The sequence below is a fragment of the Typopeltis vanoorti genome, chromosome 14 (genome assembly GCF_054136105.1).
Source record: "Typopeltis vanoorti isolate ZY-2024b chromosome 14, IOZ_Tvanoo_1.0, whole genome shotgun sequence".
NCBI classification, from domain to species: Eukaryota; Metazoa; Arthropoda; class Arachnida; order Uropygi; family Thelyphonidae; genus Typopeltis; species Typopeltis vanoorti.
Genome location: NC_143562.1, coordinates 61,585,695 through 61,608,124, shown reverse-complemented (window position 1 = coordinate 61,608,124; position 22,430 = coordinate 61,585,695). Strand labels below are relative to the sequence as shown.

Here is a 22,430-nt window from a genome sequence, read left to right as displayed (position 1 = left end):
AATTTGTGTCTGGAGATTTTTGGAGTTCTGGAGTTCTGTTGTTCTATTCCAAGATGCTATGTGGGTTGTGGATGAGCCTTGCAAACCCTAGGAGCTGTTAAGTCATCATTCTTGTTCAGATTGGGATGATGGATTAGCATCTCACAGGGATCTTTAAATTTTCTTTCATACCAACTTTTGGGTACAGTGTAAGAATTAGCTACCTTTCCAATTAATTCTGTAGCACATTTGACATGCATGATCAGAAAGCCTTTATTTGCCATAATCAAGGAATTTAATATGTCATTTGTGTTAATTTCTTACTAGGATCGTATGCTTGTAATGTCCTGTTTCCCCTATGTAGGGTGAGTTACAATGCATTGGATTTGATATACCTCTACGTGAGCAAGGGAAGGAGGTGGAGCAGATCCCTAGAGAAGCTGTGTAAACTTTTTAATTTTGTTATTGGTTTAAACATAGCCTTAATATTGTTGAATTCTGTGTCTTTTCTCAGATATTCTCCTAATGCAAGGAATGGCTGCAGCCTTATTGTAATTTTTTGTTACATTTTGAGAAAGATTCCATTGATTGTTTTCCTGTTGTTATTATTCTTTATAAATGTTTTGCTCATTATTTGAAACTCAATTAGTAGAGCTCTGGTTTTGAGAGTGCTGGTGACATCTAGTTTTTGTGTTGGTTGGTAGTATGACTCATATTGATTGATGTTTATGGGAGAAAACACGTCTAAAGATAATAATTACTGACTAAATTTATTAGCTAATAAACTATTAAGTCAATATGCATGCTAGCAGGAAGGCCAAACAGATAGTATGAGTCTTTGTGTATGTGTAGGTTTACAGTAGACTCTGAAGGAACAACTTTCTCAGCCATGTGAGGAATAATCTCACTAGGTTCCTTAATGATGCATCAAGAAAATCTTTTAAGGCATTGTAGACCTTAAAAGATGATCACTTTTTTCGTTTCACAACTTTAGCCACTTTGCCCTGTTTAAAGTTTACCATCAGAACAATAGATTTTTTAAATATCTGGATATTTTTTGAAAAAGGAGTATTATCTTTAGGAGACTTCAGAAAGCTCCCAAGAAGATCTCACTATGTCTCAAAAGAAAAAAGTGACTTCCTGGCCAAAAGAAATCATCAAAAAAATAAAACCAGTGCATGTTAAACTGCCTCGTATGTATGGATTACCAAAAATCCACAAACCTAATATCCCCCTATGCCCCCATAGTCAATAGCATAGATAGTCCCTTGTATAAACTGGCCCAACAGTTAGCCAAGTCGCTTCCCCCCCACTGGCAACTCTCCTACTTCTGTGCTATTGACTATTGAATATACATAGTAAATTCAGTCCATTTCAAAACACTACTTGAAAATCACATCCTTAAAAATTCAGACATAGTTTTGATGTCACCTCTTTATTTACCAATGACAGACACCCTTGATTTAATCAAGTCTAAATTTTCCCCTGATATCTCTGAATTATTCAAATTTACTATGTATGCGGGTTACTTTACATGGGGAGGAAAAATCTAGAAACAGATTAATAGCACTGCTATGGGTTCCCCCCTCTCACCCCCTTTAGCAAACTTTTACATGAAACACTTTGAAATTTTTTTTCCCCACATGGTTAGACTATAATAAATTTAGTTTAATCCTTTATACAAATGTAAGCAAACAAAGTTTGCACCTGAAGTCTTCAGGACTGAGGCATCTCATGGTAAAGGTGGACCAAGCTCTCATCACTCGTTGTCTTAGTATCTCCCATAATGCAAAGCACATCTCCTTGCAGACATGTATAATGTTATACAGCATATATAATGCTCTGCATTATGGGAGATACTAAGACAAGGAGTGATGAGAACTTGGTCCACCTTTACCATGAGTTGCCTCAGTCCTGAAGATACTTCAGGTGCAAACTTTGTTTGCTTACACTTGGATAAAGGATTAAACTAAATTTATTATAGTCTAACCAAGTGGGGAAAAAAAAAACTTCCAACATCTTTCTCTAAATCCAGAGTAATTTAATAAGGTGAAACACCTTTTGGCAATTTGTATAGGTAAACATGACTTCTTCATTGCTTCTGCCTTAGTATCACTATGGTCTGGCTCCCACTGACAAGACCTCAATAAATTCGAAACCGGTCTGATTAGCGGCCCTTCCCTTAATGCATAGCATTATACATGTCCACAAGGAGATGTGCTTTGCATTATGGGAGATACTAGGACAAGGAGTGATTGAGAGCTTGGTTCCACCTTTATCATGAGTTGCCTCAGTCCTGAAGATGCTTCAGGTGCAAACTTTGTTTGCTTATACTTGGATAAAGGATTAAACTAAATTTATTATACAAGCCATTAGTGTGGTTATGCTATGTAGATGATGTGTTTGTCACCTACCTAAACACCAACACCCCAAAATCCACTTCAAAGTAGAAAAAGAATCAAATAACTGTTTACCATTTCTTAACACATTAGTCACCTGCCTTTCAGATGGATCACTATCTTTTTTCATTTACAGAAAGCCAACACACAAAGGAAGACACCTACACAAACAATCACATCATCATCCAGTTCAACAGTATGGCATTTTAAAAACACTTCAAATGCCATACTGTTGAACTGGATGATGAACTCAAGAACTCAAATATCTGCGCCATACGTTCTTGGCTAACAGCTACAATCCCTACAAAATAGATAAAATACTCCATAGCCCTATTATCTCTCCCTGCCCTAATACACAGGAACACAACACTACCATTTCTATTCCCTATGTCAGAGGTACATCAGAAAAGATAATCAAAGTACTGATGAAACATGGCCTTTGCACCACATTTTAACATGGGGTTTAACAACAACTCTGATCTTCTCACCTAAGGATAAACTTCAACCTCTAACACACCCTGGAGTGTATGAAGTTTCCTGTGACTTGGACTACTATGGACAAACAGGAAGATCAGTTAACATCCACCTGATAAAAAGTATATTTGCTACTATTACTATAGCAAGTCAGGACTAGCAGACCATGCATTGGATACCCCTTCACACAGGATTAGATGGAAGAAAACGAATGTGCTATTAGAAGCCATTATAGATGTGAAAGATTATTTTTTGAGTCAGCCATGGCTTTGAAGAATTCTCCTAACCTAAACAAATATGGTTGCATTAACTTGCCAAAAATTTGGGACACTTATTGTAAAAGTAACTTCCACATAGCTGTAATGTTTTTTTTTTGTTTTTGTTTATTTTAACAACATTAGAGGGCACCAAAAATAGGACTTTAGATCTTTTGTTTATTACAATTGTATTGTTTCACTTACTCACTGTCGCGTATACTAGCTATGTTGTGCTCTGATGATGCCGATTTGAAATTCAGCGAAATATAAGCAGTTAATAAAACATCTTTTGATAAAATTGTTTGGTGTTGTTAATACCGTTAAAAATAAGTAACGAATAACCATCTAGATAAGCTTATCTGTTAGTCACATATTCTGTCTCCAGAATAAAAGCCCAGCTGTTTGCTGATGATGCAAAGTTGGGTAGGGTAATAGTTAATCAAGATGATGTAGAGAGCTTGCAGAATGATTTGAATGGGCTGACAGTATAGGCAAAACAATGAACGTATTTAATGTGGAAAAGTGTAAAGTTATGCATTTTGGGATACAAAAATTACAAGTTGTGTGTACTACATTGAGGGAACTATACTCCAGGAAATTGATGAAACTAGGGATTTGGGAGTAGTAGTAGTAGATAGAGAGCTGAAGTTTAGAGGACATATTGCAAAAGTTGGTTAATAGTGAAACAGGGGTGGGGGAGATGATAGAAACATTTAAATTACTTAGGAGCTTTTATAAGATTCATGCAGGGGATATGTTTCAGCACTTGGCTAGAGGAGACAGAACAAGAAAACATTCCTGGAAGTTGGATAAGAGTGTGGTTAGCAAGAGCATGAGGACTAGATTTTTCACTTGAAGAGTGATGAATGGATGGAATGGTTGCTGAATCAGTTGAGTGCTTTGTCTGTTAATGGTTTCGAGGAGAGGTATGATAGACATTATGTTGATAGATTGCATCTCCCATGATTAGTGTTTGGATTCCATGGAAGTGCTCATGCAGTAATAATAAAAACCTCTCTCAACTGCTTTCCCTAGTATTCCTGTACCAATTTCTAATGAGACAACTCAAACTCATAATCATCCATAAACTTGTATTGTCCTGTAAACTGTCATTCTTCATCCAGGAGGTTGACTATTATGGATCTTTACCCAAGATCCATAATTGCAGTAGAAAAATAAAAATGGTGAAGCTCTAATCTCTGCTGTGTCATGGTATCCTATGTCTTTAGATATGCATGTTTATGGGACCACTGTCCACACAGTTAGCCTAGTGGCTGTGCGCTCTGCAACCATATGACTGGGGAAGGCGTGTCCCAAGTTCAGTTCCCATCGAAGACGTGAGGAATTTGAGGATCTTCCTCAGACATAGCCAAGTTAGCTGGTCTTGGGCACAGGCAGTAGGGTTTTTTCCACCAGTTTATCTGGCGTTTTTCATCCCACAAGCAGGCAAACCAGCCCCGTGAACACACATGGATCTACAGCCATAAATACTTAACCCCCCATGAGAAGGGGGGGGCTCAACTCGCCCCAATAGGGACGGGAGAGAAAAAGGGAGGAAACTCCATACAAATAAATAAAAATAAATGGGACTACTTTGCCTGTTTTGAAGGATGAAAAACCTAAGTTTCCAAATGTATGAGACCAGTTAACTCACAATTTGATTGAAAACGCCTAATAAAGGTTCCTCTCATCATAGAGAAGATTTGAACCAGTCTTTCCAACCAAACAGCTCATCTATACCAGCTGAGCTATGGAGGCTCCATAAGCTTATACCATGAAATTCTAAAAGAAAAATATTAACGCAGTGCATATCAAGATTAAAAGTTGATGGGATATGACACAAATTACTTGAAAGATAATGATATAAATGGAATGACTCAGATGGAAAGTTAAGGAAGAAAAGTCAGTTGAACAGGTCACATCACTCACAGGTCAGTGTTAGAACAAAGAAATATCACATGTTTCTAAGTTTGGAGGTAAGTTATCCTATTTATTATTTTTTTATGTGCATCCCATCTACAAAAGGTCATAAAGCTCTCATACGTTAGTATTATGAATGAGCTATTTATGCTGAATTTCCAGTATAAAATAAGAAAAGAGTTTTGATTTCTATAGCTTGATCAACTTATTATAAAAATTTATTGAATAAACAAATCACTGAACAAAAATTTTATGACTGGCAATTCTTCAAACAATTTCTTGAATGTTAATTCGCTATAAAAATGATTGAAAGAAAGGGGGGGGGGAAGTAGATAATTTCCAATGAATTCCTTTCATAACTCATTGAAACAGTTTTCTTGTGAGATGTTTAAAAGCCTTCTTTAAAATTACTTAACATTACCTAAAACATAGAACCATGCTATGAAGTAGTGTATATATGTGTGTATATATATATATATATATATATATATATATATATATTACTGAACAATGTCCTAAAATAAAAATAATAAACATAGAATAAACTGAATAATTTTTGAAAGTGGACATCCAGTTGTTGGATATCCACTTCCTGTAGATAGTTACTGGATTTTCACCAAATATTTATGCAAAGTCTATTAGTATAAATGTATTTCAAGTATCATATTGTGTTTTACACAGAAGGTAATGCATACCACTTCTCTTATATTCAGATTGTACCATAAAAAATAAGGCTGGCTGCTGGAATCATTCTTCCCTTGCATAGATAACCAAGGCAAATTACAGTGTCCAGTTTAAAATTTGTACTCTAGAATCAAAACCCATCTTGTATCTTTAAAATCTTTCATACTCAACCAGCATTATCTACCCTACAGCATGTAAATGAGCCTATATTCAGCCTATTAATAAAAAAAAAATAAAAGTCCATTTTTTTTCTTTTGATCACCTATACAACTGCTCACTTTGTTAAATCCTAAATCTGCCCAACCTTAGATTATTGTTCTTGTATTTGGAGTGTCAGTGCATCAAAATCTCCTTAAAATACTTGAGATTAAACAGAAAAGAGTGTCTGGTGAATAGCCCACTCTAATGATTTTCCATTGATATTTTCATAAGCGCTGTTCTATTGCACTGGCTGCCATCATTCATCCACTCTCCTTTAAGCCTGTAAAAATACAAACAACTGCTGTCAGTATTCATTGTCCAGCTTTAAACTTATTTAACCCGCTTCTTGTTCTCATCTTCTTTCATCCTGTCTGTCAGTGTTCCTTTCATAACTCATTGAAACAGTTTTTTTTTTGTCTTCTTTTCTCCTTAAACAATTCCCCATATACAGCACTGATGTGTATGTGGACAATCTCTCGTGTGTCTTGGGGAGGGTTATTGTGTAGAATCATTGAGCCAGTCCTGTGTCAGAGCACTTGATGTTGGAGGTTTAATGGAGTATTGACAGCACTAAGTAAGGATTAAAAACTAATTTTAATGCTTCCAATATTTCATCTGTCACTGAGACATTCAGGGAATATAAATAACATTTGTAACACACATACACAAAAACAACACAATACTCATTGAAACACATGGGCGACTCTTAAAGTCCTATCTAAGTGGTGTGCCCTCTATGGGTATTGGTAGGTGGTGAATGTAATTGTGACCTCTGAATATTATTGTTTCCTAAATTTTGGGAAGTTTTATGCACCCATATTTGTTTAAATTAGATTGATTTCTGAGTACTGCTGCAGATTCCAAAAATAATCTTTCTTTTTTAAATTTACTGTGGTGGAGCATGGTAGGTTTCTTCCCAAATGAGTTGTATCCAATATGTGGTCTATAAGAGCAAATTGGCCATAGTCATGACTGCAAATGTAAATTTGTGTTCATCTAAATGGATGATGGCTGATCTATCTGTCTATCCAAAATAAGCCAACTTGGAGGAACAGGGTACTTTATATATTCCAGGCACTGAGAGAGGAGGGAGCTGATCTTTGTTGGAACAGATAAGGATAGCAAGTTTCTGGTGGGTTTAAATATAGACCTGACTTTTTTCCCCTGTGTACCCTGGATGTAGGGGATGGTGATAGCATTTCTGAAGAGATGCCCGATGACTTGGGGGACAAGTGATTATCTTTAATTCTGTAAGCACTGTACCCATTGGATAGGAAAGTGTTGTGTGTATGGTTGAGTTCAGATGAAAGAGAGGTTCCACTAGAACAAAAATTATAGGCTCTACTAGTTAGTTTTAATGATGCCATATTGTTGAGAGGGGTGTTGGGAAAATTTGTGAATGTATCTGCCTGTGTGAGTGGGTTTTCTACATACAGTGAAGGAGAGGTTACCATTTGGAAGGCATGTCACTAAGGTGTCTAGGAAGGATAAACTGTTATTTTCCTTTTCAATCATAAACTGGATTCTTGGATGTAGACTGTTGAGGTGACAGAGGAAGGAGTGTAATGTGTTTGGGCCATAAGTCAAATTAAGAACACATCATCTAAGTATCTTAGCCAGATAGGTCTGGTTTTGGAGTTGAATCTGTGGCTTGTTTTTCAAAATTTTCCATCTAAAAATTGACAGGGGTGAGGGGGGGGGGGTAAATTTTGTTCCTCAAAAAAAAAAAGAATTGATGGCAAAGGAAAAGAGATTTAAGATATTCAGAAAGAAAAACGTTTTTTAAGTGTTAAGATGTCATTCAAGGAAATATTGGTAAACAGTGAAATGATGTCAAAGCTTACCAATATACACCCATTATCCATTTACATGGTAGATTGGTTCCAGAAAAATCCGTGTAAATGAAACTCTGTAAAAAAGAATACAGTGCATATGGAAAAATAGAATAGTTCCAGAGGTGAAAACCCGATACGAACAATAAGTTATTTTCAAACAAAACATATGAAAATCATTGAATAAAATACTGTTTAATTTTAATGGAATAATTTTTATTTTAAATACTTATTTAATGTATATACATATGTATCTTTCTTAAAGAAAATATTTTGTCATTAATAAAACAAATAAATTTTATTTGCCATCACTTTCTGATAGTAGCCATATCCTTTTGTGTGAGACTGGAATTAAATCACTTCCATCACTTGAAACCCTTTGGCTGTCCTGTTCATACTGGAATAGCAAAATTTTTTCTTCAGTAAAAGGAACTAAATTAGCACTAATTTTCAATAATTTTGAAGGTTGATTTTTTTTTTTACCACGAAATCCGTAATTAATCATTGATATCCTGTTTTGATTAGATCTTTGTATAATTCTTCCGCTTCATACATGACTTCAGTTCATGTTTAAACTGTTCAGCTCGTTCAGTATTTGGATCATGTGTAAGAAAATTACTTTGCAATTTACTAGCCATTTGAAGCCCTTCTTTAATTAATCTTGCAGTGAGTGGAATCTCTTCATCATCATCACTTTTTTCTTTTTCACACATTTTGGCCAAGTAGCTTTCCAGCATGCATTTAAACTTGGTTTCAATTCTGATAACACCAACTTATCAAGTTTGATGCAATCGAAAATAGAAAATTCCTTCCACAATAAAATAACTGTCAGTAGATTATTCTTATCTAGTTTATCCTAAATGTATTGGAATGTTCTTCTTATTTGGTAAGTTTTGAAGGTAGCGATCACACCCTGGTCTAGTGGTTGTATTAGGTGGCAGAAAACAAAATTCCACATTTGGTTGTTCTAAAACAGGATGGTCAGGCACACTGTCTATAATGAATAAAACTTTAAAATCCAGATTTTTTTTCCCCATCAAATAGTGTTTAACTTCTGAAACAAAACATTGAACCATTCATTAAAAATTTCTTTTGTAACCCAACCTTTTTTGTTTGCCTTGCAGTGTTACTTAATGTGTTAAAATCCATACCTTTCATTGCCTTGCCCATGGTCTTAGACACGAACTCTATTGCATGAACAAAACACAAGACATGTAACCATTTCAAATTGTAAACAAGAAATGATTGTTTAGCAAACAGCTTAACTCCTTCCAAGCAGTTTATTTAGTCTGGCCTCCCATAATGGATCAATTTAACTCTGAGGAATCAACATAGCATCCATCTGCTTCCAGGAACTAATGGCAAGTGAATATAAGTGAACATCCAGTTTATCCTAGACTAGATCATCTATCAGCTTAACTTCAGGGAATCGTAACTACAAAAATGGATTTTTTTGTTGTCACCACAATTGTCTACATTCTGTAGCTTAGAGTAATCCCTGATATTAAAACATTGAGGGAGTTCTCCAAATTCAAGTTTAAATACATATATACTGTTCTAGGAAATGATAATTAATATGGAAATATCCTATTTAACAGAACTGAATCCAAACAGAAATTTTAAAAATAAGCACCATTTGAACCATGTTAAATCAAAATATTCAGTCTAAAAATAGACTTGCTTTTGTTTTCTAAACTGTGTTATTTCGAAATCGTGTAAAAAGAGAATTAGCTGTATCCGTATTATTTAGAGTTAGATTTTCAATCAAAGTTTTAAAATGGGTAGTTTTTTTTACCCCCAGTGAGGGGGGGGGGGGGTAAGAGAGTTTACCAGCTGTTTTGACAATTTGTAGCATGGAGCATCAGTGGCATTTACTATAGGCCTTGGGAGGGGAGAGATTGGGTTTATGGATTTTAAGTAAACCATACATCAGGGGAGGGGGGGGGGAGATGAGAACCAAAGGATTTGAGTTTTTTGTGATGTCTCGTGACCAGGATGATACTTTTTTAGGCATACTTTTTAATTTTTTAACCTATATTTTAGTGGGATGTAAGTGTTGAGAATTGTGTTATCTCTCTGCATGTGTATGTATTACAAGTGTTATTTGTACTCCCTGAAGATGTCTCAGTGACTGAGATAAAATATTGGAAGTATTAAAATTAGTTTTTAATTCTTTCTTAGTGCTGTCGATACCTCCATTAAACCCCCAACATGATGTCCTTAAGCCTTAGCATACAGCTAGAGCGCTTGCTTTACTTAAACTTAACTTAAAGCTACACATCCCAACCTTTATATCAAGGTCTTCATCAGGAATACACACACCCCATTGGGATATATGCTACATCAGTGTAGTAAGCTACAGCATGCATTACAAGGTTAAAATGTTGACACAATACTTTGTCTCCATGATTCCAAATAATGAATGCTGATGATGGTATTTGTTATTTGTAACAATGAAATAAAGGATGGGGAAACTATTTTTCATTCTCTGATATCATGAAATGTAATGCATAATGATAACTTTTGCTGACAATGCTAAGCTATTATTAGTCTTGAGTAGATGTAACCTTGTCCATACAAGCAGTAACTTGTCTTGACACACCATATTGCTTTCCTACTGTGCTCTTTACATTTATGACTTGCTGGAGTCATTCTCAGTACTTATTATATTTTATCATATATATATATATATATATATATATATATATATATATAATTTTATCATACATATATATATATATAGAGAGAGAGAGAGAGCATTTGATCAAAGACTAGAGACCACGGATATGAGGGTTCTGAGAAAAATTAAGGAAGTGAACTGATGGTATCAATGGCAAAATCATATTAAAAATGAAGATATTAGAAAGGAACTTGACACTATTAGTATTCAATAATGTGTAAGCAGAGCTAATTTAAGGTGGTATGGCCACTTAAATAGAATGGGTGAGGAAAGGTTAGCAAAACAAGTGTTTGATGTGAAAAATGACAGGAAAGATATCCAGAAGAAGACCAAGGTCTAGGTGGATTTATTCACTCAGAACTGCCTTAGAAAACTGAAATGTTAGATATAACAGTATTAATGCTTACAAGTAATAGACTCATTTGGAGGAAAATTGTTGATAGGAGATTAATAATAATGTAAACTTAATCATGTAGTGCTGTCATAGTAACCTGAACACTCCTTGGGGGGTACATATCAGGAAATTAATGATGATATATAATTTTTAGTATGCTATGATATACAAAAAAAATTCAATCAAATGCTACTGTGGTATTGATGTTTTGTAAATGCTTGTAGGTGACAAATAAACATCATTTTACTTGGTGTGAGAACACTGCCTTGCTTAGTGGAGGCTTAGTGGCTTGAAAGAAAAAAAAAGTCCTGTTTAATTTAGTTTAATTTAATCTCAACAGCAGGGCTTTCAGATTATCTTATCCTTAGCCCATCCATGTTGCTGATCCACTATTATAAGTTTACAAACAATGCTGAATGCATTACAATAACACAATATGTAGTATAATCTACATGGAGAATAACTTCATAAATCCCAGAAACATTCCATGAACACTTCCAAGGAAAATTCTTCGATTAGAAGGCTTTTCCTGGAAGTTTTATATGGCAATTCCAGCCATGAAAGGTTAGCAATCTATAGTGCATTAAATACAGTGGACTAAAAGGCTTAGGAATTTTGCTCCAGAGACCAAGCATACTTTTTGAAGCCATTTCTGGCCTTTGTTATGCAAGGTGTCACACCAGACTGAAAATTATCCACCACCTAAAATAGCTTTAACAGATATACATGTCACAGTGGGATTTGAACCCACAACTTGTTGCACTGCAACAGTCTTATTCACTCAATCATCAAGTCTGGCTTCCAGTTGTGAAAGGGCAGATGGTTTAATTCTAAACTAGATATGTGAAACAATGGTCTTCAAGAATCAACTAGCATAGAAAGAATTGCAATAAGTTGTAATTCTATGAGTAGTCAGACTGTATAGCAGCAGGCTGGCTGTTACTTTTTAGGGTGCATGCATGTGAACTTGAGAATATGCAGTGATTAACTGCTGTAATATTTCCTTGACAATTTCAGTTTAAGCTAGGAAACATTGGATTATATAAATATTGGTTTTCTCTTTATAATTTTGATAAGAAATTCAGTGATAAAAGGTATAAATACCCACACACTGTAGTGTAATCTGTGATATTAAGGCAAGGCTAAAATTGAAGGTAGGCTCTGTGTTAGCTGGTTCATTGATACATGCCTGCATGTTATACTGACCTGTGCTATGAGAAATATAGTGCATTATTCAAGGAATCTCGAAATGATGGATAAATTTCAAGGGTGTATACTAAGGTGCTAAAAACAACACAGAATTCTGCTATGGTGAAGGTGTTGATACAGAGTTCCATCATAGAAGGCTTTGATCACAATCTGCTTGAACTGCTGTATGTAGATAGGGGTTGAGTAGTTTTTGTAATATGGAAATCCTAGATTAAACTGCAGAGCAGAGCCTAGTAAATAGAAAAAGAGTCAGCAGGATTAAACATTTCTGTTATAAGAGTTTACCTAATATCAGAAAAATTTTTCTATTTGAAGGGGAGAGTGGGAGGAAAAGAGAGAGATTGAGAGGCCTTCCCTGGAAAGTGCATAAAGATAAGTGAAAGAAGTATAAGAAGGATGTTTTTTTACTTGGAGAGTGGCAGTTGACTGGAACACATTATCAATGTTGTGATGCAACAACACTGATAATGCAAAGACTGAATGATTTTGTTAAGGTATGAGGGGCTTGAGATTGAGAGGCCTTCCCTGGAAAGTGCATAAAGATATAAGTGAAAGAAGTATAAGAAGGCTTGCATTATCAATGTTGTGATGCAACACTGATAATGCAAAGACTGAATGATTTTGATAATGTATAAGGGGCATTGTATCAATTTGAGTATAACAGTTATAACAATAATTGTATCAAAGTTTGTAATTTGTCAAGTTACTCTAGTAGTAATGATACTAGATGCCAGCCTGAATTGATTCATTTTGTAATAAGTTGTGTGATAATTTCAAAGGATGGAGACTTGGTGCATTATAAGAATAATGTTTAGATACTAATTGATAGTGGTATGCATATTTAACAGTTATTGCCATTTAAAACTAAGATTCATTGAAATAATTATTACTACATGGAAATTAAACTTAAAGCTCTTTAACAGAACTATTTATGCTAACTTGTATCATCACTTTAATGCTTGAGCTGCAATGCTTCTTAATAATTACCCATTGTTCCAAATACTAATACTTGTATTCTACTTGCCTGGTTAATGAAACTATGACAGGTGTTATAATGTCCTGTCATCTTTCTAAATCTTTCTTCTTACTAAATTTCCTAATATTTTAACAAGGTGTTACTGTGGTACAAACTCGGAAACGGCACCCATCTCCCACCTTATCTACTGCCAGCAGCAACAGCAGCACCTCTGAAGGCAAGAAATCCATAAACTCTGGCCCTAAATTTGGTAAGACTATATCTTGTATTGGTTACCATAGCAATTCCATATTTTGAGAACTGTCCTGGCTAGGTACCAAAAAACTTAATACTTTTGATACATAATGAAAATCCTTTTAGCATAAGATATTTCTTTCTGAAAATTGCCATGTATTTCAAAAGTAGGAGGTAAAATATGAGTACTTTCTATAATAGTTAATATTGAATTAATAGATGAGAATTATACATAAAAATGTTAATCAACTGGCTAATGTTTTGGTCTTGATTCAGGCACCATTATCTGATGAGTAGAACTAACAGCAGTAAGACTAATATGTTTAAAATTAACAATAGAAAAGTGTATGTTCTAATAATGAGACCAAGTGTATATACAATTTGTGTGTGTGTGTGTGTGTAGCATCTGTTATGTCAGACAGGTGGGAAGTTCAGGATATTTACATGAAAGAACATTAAAGATGTGGGAAAATAGCAGAACATAAATCTGGCCTAGCATCTCATCCCCAATGGAAAAACATCAGATACTTTGGAAACTCACAATAATGCCATATATTGAATTCAGTGGCTGTGTGTATAAATTCAAATAGGGCTACTGAAATGACAACCAACACAGCGCAACAAAAACCAAGGTCTCTGTTAAACAGCTTTTGTCAGCATACATTAAAAACCTAAAAATCTGAACTAGGTTGATAGATATTACATAGCACAGGCTTAACAATAAGCCACGTTTGATACAATGTTCACCTTCAATTTAAAGGTTATATGTGACAATTTGTTTTAGGAATCAATCTGTTAATACAAGTTTTTTTTCAAATTTACATTTTATTCCCGATGATGTATGCCACATTGGTTAGGAAACTGGTTGAATAAACTATATTTCTTCGTCTTTCTCTTTGCTCATTATCAAGTGCTTTTTACATTTGCTAGCAGTTGCTGTATGGTCTTTGATGATAAACTGTTGGTCTATGAGATATATATGGCAGATAACATTAGCAGTTTCCCAGAATTTAATACAGTTAATTTAAGTTCAGTCTGTGAGTAAATGCTTCATGATTTTTCTTGAATGACCTTTCAAAATGGAGCTTTTAAATAATATTTGCATCTGGTTCCACTCTATGGCTAATTTGTATAGTGTGGTGTATTAGGCCAGACTTTTCTGTTTCAAGAAACCTTATGTTCCTCTCTCTCTCTCTCTCTCTCAACTACTGCTGATAGTCCCAGTGTCAAATGAATCACAAGTACAAGGAATATAAACAGGATATAGAGTGAAAATATAGGTAGAGTTTATGAAGAATATTTTTCTGATTCTCTCCAAGATTCCTTTGAAATTAAAAGATAGTAATTGTTTCTTTTGATTGGGTTATGGGTTGTGTACTTTTTAATCACCAGTTCAACTAATTTTTAGTCCTGGCTGCTTCATACAAATGTAGCCTCGATGTTGATAAGTGTGATGCTAAGAGCTGGCATGCTGGACTGTATGGGTGAGGAGTCTTTATCACCCTTCTTGTGAGAGAGATGATATAGATATAATTCTCATACATAGTACATAGGTTTGCAAAAAACCATAAAGCCATTAGATCTGTTCTATTATTATTATTACCCAAGACCCCGTGGAGTCAAAGACTCATCTAGGAGGTCCTTTTATCAAACACATAGCTCATCATACCATGCTTTAAACACACTCAAATTCTCTGCGGACGCCACACACTCTCAGGCAAGGCATTCCAATCATTCACAACTCTGCATGAAAAAAAAAACCTGCTTCTCACTCCCCTACTCACACCCTCTTTATACAGTTTCCAGGGATGACCTCTGGTTCTCCCCTGATCTCCCACTATTTTCTGTGGAACCTCTCCAGCATTGATCCTATAACAACCCTTAATAACTTGTAGGTCTCTATCATATCTCCCCTTTTCCTCCTGTCCACCAGATTCTGCAAGTTGCATCTTCTCAATCTTTCTTCTCGACGTTTCAGAGGTTAGAAACTACCTTAGTCGGTCACCTCTGGACCCTTTCCAACATCTCTTCATCCTTTTGAAAACCAGTTGACCAAATCTGCACATGGACTATGTGCAGATTTGGTCAATAATCAAAGCCTTATGCAATGGAACAAGAATCTCCCTACTTCTACAAGTTGGAGTCCTCTGCATCATTCCCAGAAGCCTTTGTGTTGTCTTCACAATTTTGGCTATGTGTCCCCTAAATTTCAGATCCTTATTCACTATCATCCCCAGATCTCTTATTTCATCCACCTCCAACAATATATCCTCACCAAGCATAAATTCTGCATCCCATTTTTGTTTTCCAATTTTAAAACCTTACATTTTGCAACGTTGAACTTGCATCCCCATTCCCGTGCCCAATCACTAAATTTATTCAAGTCTTCTTGTAAGGCCACAACATCTTCTCTACTCTTCATAGTTTGTCCCAACTTTGCATCATCTGCAAACAACTGAATATCTCCATCCAAATCTTCACCAATATCATTAATATACAAGTTAAACAGCAATGTTCCTAAAACAGACCCCTGAGGCACACCACTAGTAACTTTCCTTTTCCTGGATATCGCTCCCCCATACGCAACTTGTTGATACCTATCAGATAGCCAGTCTCTAATCCAATGCACCAATCTAATATCCAACCCCATCCACTCTAGTTTGACTATCTACTTATCATGCGGTAATCTATCAAAAGCCTTTGCAAAATCTAAGTATATTACTGTGTATCCTTCTCCTCTGTCCATGGAAGCAGTCACCTTATTGTAATAAGTAAGTATATTACTAAAACATGACCTCCCTTTAGTAAATCCATGCTGTCCATGAAAGATAATACCATTGTTGTCAACCCAATTCTGAATCCTAGTTCCCACAAGCTTCTCCAACAACTATAGGCCTACCTGACACACAGATAGGCCTATAGTTTGATGCTTGAGTTCTATCACCTCCTTTATGAAGTGGCACAATCTTGCCCTCCTTCCACTCCATAGGAACTTGACCCAGTGCAAGACTCGTATTAAAAAAAATATGTCAAGGCCAGCGTCAACTCCCTGGCACATTTCTTCAGAATACGTGGTGACATATTATCAAGTCCCACAGTCTTATTTACATCTAGTTTTCTCAACTCTCCATGCATCTCTTGCTCACTTACAGTCAGTCTTCCCCATCAACTGCTCTCAATCTCTCCATGAAGTGACATTCACAAGATTGAAAGACCTTTATGAAACTGCTTATCAAGTATCTCTACCACACCTTCTGCAACAGCTGTCTTTATACCATTTTCTCCAATCAATGTCATCCTTCTATAATTATTCTTTCTTTTGCTGGCTACATATCAAAAGATCTCCTTAGGATTCTTTTTGGCTTCACTAGCTAACTGCTGTTCATACCTCTCTTTAGCTACCCTCACCAACCAAGTCACCTACCTTGCCTGGTTTTTGTAATCCTCACGGAATTGATTATTTCCACTTCTCTTATGCTGCCTCCATAATGCCCTTTTTCTCTGTATCACATGCTTAATTTCTTTATTCATCCATTTCACACCTACCTTATTTAATCTTCTTTCCCTTGGAATACATTTAGACATTGCATCGACTAGATAGTTTTTGAAAATCCCCCAAGCTGCATTGATCTCTTTTCCAGCTAACTCCTCATTCCATGCTACACCTGCAAGCTGTCTCCTGAGCTCTTCATAATCACCCCCTTGTAGTTCCACATATACCCTTTTCTTACAGAGGTCGTCCTCACACTGCTGACAACCACCCAGGTAATCACCTCATGGTCACTCACCAATTGGTGGATGATTTGACACTTCATTTATAATTACATCCTGTGATGAGATGACCAAATCCAAGACCCTCAATCCTCGTGTGCCTTCTGTTACATACTGTCTGAGGTAGTTATCCCTCAAAAACTCAAGAAACTCATTTTCTTTACTTCCAGTTGCTATCTCATCATTCCAGTCTATATTGCCATAATTAAAATCACCCATAATGATCACTCTTTTCTTATTTGCTTGGCTAATTTGATTATACATTTCATAGTCACTACCATCCACATTTCCTGGTCTATAACAACATCCAACCAAGCATTTCATTTCATTCACCTTTATCTCACACCATGCTGCCTCAAAACCACTGGCACTATTTCCCTCTTGCATCTCTACTTTGTATGGACATAACTCTTTTTCTATCATCAATAGCACTCCCCCTCCTTTTTACCCCTTCTGTCCTCACAAAACACCATATCCGTCCATCTCATGAGGACGACATCCTGTCAGGATGTCGTCCTCATCTAACCATGTGTCACTTATTCCAACAATTTTGGAATTTTCAGATTCAATTAGTGCAACCATTTCATCTGCCTTGTTTCTTACACTTCTAGCATTTGTATATAAACACAACAGCTAGTTCCACTGATAACACTCATTCGATGTGATCTCTCCCATGCTCGACTGGAGCAATTTCCCTTTCTGCTTATTCATTTTAGAACCCTCTTCAATTCCATCTGTTTCCTCTTGATCCCAGGTCATCCTATTCCTTTCCTGCCTGCACATGCTCACATCCTCTTGGAGCATCCACCTTTCTCATGCTGTGTCCACCCTGAGCCTCCCTCTTTCTCTGTTCATCTTGCACCCATTCTCTCATTTTCCATACTCATGCCACTTACTTCCTCATTCATAACCACCTCATCAATCTCTCCTGTCGTATTCTCCTGCTCTTCCACATCACTTCCCACTTGATCTGATTCATTCTCTATACTCACCTCTCTACCTTCCAGCAACAGTTCTCTCTAAGTGACTCACACCATAACCACTCAAATGCAGTCCATTGCTCCCATACAGTTCACTTCATCCTTCAAACTCATTCCACACATTAATAAATTGTACTCCCCTCTCCTCACACATTTCAGCTAATATACCATTCATAATCCTTGCTCACCATCTCATCACACTACTCTCTTTTATCCGTCTAAGCAGCCTCCTAATATCCATTCTGACATGCTCTTTGTCCTCTGTCAAGTCATTCATAGCTATTAAAACCATCAACTCCTTTGCTCGCTCCCTCCTTATATACAATGAGCTATGAAAATTTTAACAAGGGGCTCGCGTTGTCGAGCAAAAAAAAAAAAAAAAAAAAAAAAAAAGCCATATTTCACACAAAAACTTATATTAATACAGCTTGTGTACAAATTCCAATCAAAAAGTATGAGAGGACAATCAACCTCTAAAGGCTATCATTTTGGAACAAATATTTCATGATCTAAACATGAAATATTTGCACATAATCAGTGGCGTAGCCAGAGCTTTTGCTGCCCCTCTCAATATCCACCAAAAATATTACAAAAGTCAAAACGACGTATAGGGAAATAATTAAAACACTATGTTTATTTTTGAAGTAAAACTTTAATTTCAACTTTCTAAAATGTTATTTTTCTTGCTTTTCTTTTAAGGAAATCGTCGATGACATTGGCGAAGTCTATTTCATAGTAATGTAGGTAATTCTTAATCATATTTTATTTAGAAAATCTGCTCTCACAGCTAGCACCACTTACAGCAATTGTGAGGAAAATTCGCAGTAGTATTACAATAGTTGGAACTGAGTTCTCGAGACTGTATTTTAGAATTAACTGCAAAAGTTCAAAAAGGTTCAAAGTGCCTCCCCTCCGCACCCCCCCCTAGCTACACCACTGCACACAATCAACTGTGTTAATTTATCTTACATAAGAAAAACATTTTTAACTATCAAAATATAATAAGAATGAAATCTTTTATAATACATTTGATTGGCTACCAGAAGGGAGAAGAGTAAAGATAGCGCATGTGCTTATTTTATTTTCAAACTTGGGTGCATTCGTTATAGAGGAGTTGAAACAATAATTCCAAATAATCTATATGCTGCCCAATAGACTTATTTTTGTTTGGTTACCGTATGAGTTTGTCACTTAATGTTTCAAAAAAAATTTTTTTTTTTTTTGAAAAAGTAAACAAGAAGAACAAGGGGCTCGTGCGAGCCCCTTATAGCTCACCACTGCTTGTGCATCCTCTCATCCAGCACACCTTTAATAATGGAGTCACCGCCACTTGCTCGTCTTTCGTTAATTTTTTCATACCTACTTGATTTGATTGTTTTCACCCGAATGTTCTTAATTTTACTCTGCATCCATTTCATCTCTTGCCTCATCCAACCCAATTCAACTTTCGAATCTCGCATCACATTCTCTCTATCATTCAATCTTTCTGATTTTCGACTCGACTCCTGCTTCACACTTTCACTCTCATTCATCCTTTTGATGGATAAATGATCCAACTTTCACTTTCATTCATTCTTTCCATTTTTCCCACTTTTGATTGTTTGTCACGCTATTTCCGGTTTCTTTCATTCTCTCAATTTTGTTTCCTTCTGCCACATTTGCCTTGCTTTCATTCTTTTTACCATCCATTACGGTTTTTTTCAAATCACTCGTTTTCTTTTTCAATGCTTTCTTAACAATTTTTCACCTTTCTTTCACACAATGCTTCTCTTTTGAACAAGCACTCATTCTTCCTGTGACATTCTCGCTACTAACACTTTCTGTCATCAAATTCATATTAGCACTCATCAAATCCTCGTTTAGCTCACACTTTGCACATACCCTCCTTCTATCAGCCTTAAATGTCCACAAACCATCTATGTAATCAAAAGAATACATGTAGCACACCTCGCACTTCACGAAATAACTGAAGTCTAAGTTAAAATCATGCACTGACAAAGCCGCTTCCATCTTTCCTCTGCCGGTTACTACTCTAAGGGCCAAAAACAACGAATTTGTAATTAAGTTTAAGCAAAATATCCCCCACCCCACACACACACTAATAATACTAGTAGCGCACAACTTTTATAGCAGCTCTTACTCAAACAATCACTCATATACAATTAATTATTCAAGAATAACTTATCTGAATCCGGAGCTCTTCTTACACACCACTGCTACTGTTGCCTCACGAGTGCCATGTAAAAATTGAAGATAATTATTGGATTCAATTTCCTATATGGTGATTAGTCCATCTGAGCCTCTGTTGCTCAGTGTTTTCAACGATGCCCTTTGGTTGGAATGATAATATATATACATCATCATTTTGATAATGGTCTTTACATCCTAGACTTCTAAGATGCAGAAAACCTTTATCTGGTCTCATGTAGAGGTGGCAGCATTTTCCCTCTCAGAAACTTGAGTTTTTCATCCCACAACCAGGCATACCAGCCAGAAATGTGTACACAATTTACACACAAAAATATTTTTAGGCATAAACTAACCCTTATCCTAACATCGTGGTTATAAAAGCCAAGGACACTTAGCAGATCATAGGTCTTACTGTAAGTGCCACTAATTATTATTAGTAGTAGTAGTCCATTTTTATAAATTATGTGTGTATATATATATATATATATATATATACACACACACACACACGAATTCCCAACATAGTTAGACAGTTGGCTGAATGCACACAACATCTCTTCTCTCAAGCAACCTGCCATATATTCAAATCCTACTGCCATGAACATTTGTGAAACTCTTTAGACAATAGATAATTTTCACTGCTGGCATGAAACTACTACCATCCTTATTGGAGACATGAAGTGACTTGAAATAATACCATGCTTGGTGTCTGTTGGAATTTCTGGATTAAAATGCTAACCTTTTGTGAATGGGATTGATATTAAAAAAGGGAGGAAGAAAGATGAATAACTGCAGAACTATTGTTCATGTAATATTACCCTAACTAAAGAATGAAGTTCAGTGACTCGAGTGTGCGCCTATGTTGTTTAATTTTAAAAATTATTCGTTGTATTAGTTCTGCTCTGATGTGGCTCCTGCAACATGGAAGAAATTTTTATGTTAGTTAAATTATTTATTTTTATTTATTGAGTTTATATATATATATATATAGTTTGCATCTATTAATTCATATTAATCCATTCTTATGAAGTCCTCAAATAATATAGTTGGTTAAGAAAAAATAAAGTGAAGTCATCAAACATCAGGCAAATTATCTGGCATCTGATTAGCCAGTTCATTTTACACAGTTTTCTGATCTGGTTGGGTTACTTATGAGATGTCACAGATGGATGATGATTCCAATTGCTAAAATGCATTTGTATATATTGATAACATGTTTTTTATAATTTAAAAAATGACTATCCTGGACATTTAAAACTGGGAAAGAAAAAAAAAATGCTAATTAAGATTGTTAAGTACTCTTAAATGAAAATTGTAAATTACATTGTTTAAAATGGGTATCTAAATTACTGATATTTAAATACTAATATTTTAATACCATGACAGTATAACTGTGTTATAAAAAGTTAAAAAGTTTGCTATTCGGGGGGGGGGGGGGGGAGCAGTGAGCCCATGGCTATACCTTCTTTTTGAAGGTAAAAATTGTTTTGCCACACGAGATATCCGGAGTGGAGTACGTGGGCAAAGAGGGCCATGATGTCGTGTGGAAATATGTTCTGTAGGAACTTTTCTGTTGAACATGTATGTTTTTGTGTCCCTAAATTTATAAATATGAATGCTGATCACTGTGTAACCTTAAAAGAAAGAATCATCATAATCCATGGAAATGTGACCCACAAGCAGTGCAGCCTCTATGGTAAGCTAAAGATACGTGTTTCCTTGTTATCGAATCGACTAGCCTTTTTGAAACGATGTAGAGACAGCAACGTAATACCCAACTGCATTAAACTAAAGAAGAAGTTTAAATCAGCCAAAGCGCTCCGTATTTATGCCTGTTTGGAAAAAGCCTTGTTACGAGAACAATTCCACAAGTCACGTAAAAACCTAGCATCCACCCAAGCCAAAGTTCTACAACTTAAATTAGAGCTATCTGACTACGTTATTCCAGAAATTTGGGAGATTTTAGACAGGATCACAGACGACTCGGCCAAGCACTTATTGCTGGAAAACAAAGAAAAATTAGTAATTAATTACTAATTAGTAATGAAATTTACTAATTTCATTACAAAAGCACAAGACCATCATGACGCCAAAACGAAAGGAACAGCCAATCACAAACCGACATCATAAGGAGCAGCCAATCGCCCACAAACGAAGTTAGGAGCAACCAACCACAATCACACCACAGCTTAGTTATCAACCAATCAAACCACAATCTCACCCAAGGTGAACTCTCACTGCTAAAGAAAC

General features: G+C 35.7%; 1 protein-coding gene across 7 annotated transcripts in view; it reads left to right on the top strand.

Annotated features, from left to right (window-relative positions):
• The window catches only part of LOC150099532 (rap guanine nucleotide exchange factor 6-like), a 486,813-nt gene that overhangs the window by 411,389 nt on the left and 52,994 nt on the right, over nucleotides 1-22,430 (top strand). For 5 of the 7 annotated variants that reach the window (XM_090404034.1, XM_090404030.1, XM_090404035.1 and 2 more), the window contains one exon: nucleotides 13,142-13,255. The exons of the other annotated variants lie outside the window; for them this stretch is intronic. In XM_090404034.1, the coding sequence (XP_090260160.1) occupies nucleotides 13,142-13,255 (114 nt within the window). The remainder of the gene's footprint in view (nucleotides 1-13,141; nucleotides 13,256-22,430) is intronic. 7 annotated transcript variants of the gene reach the window in all.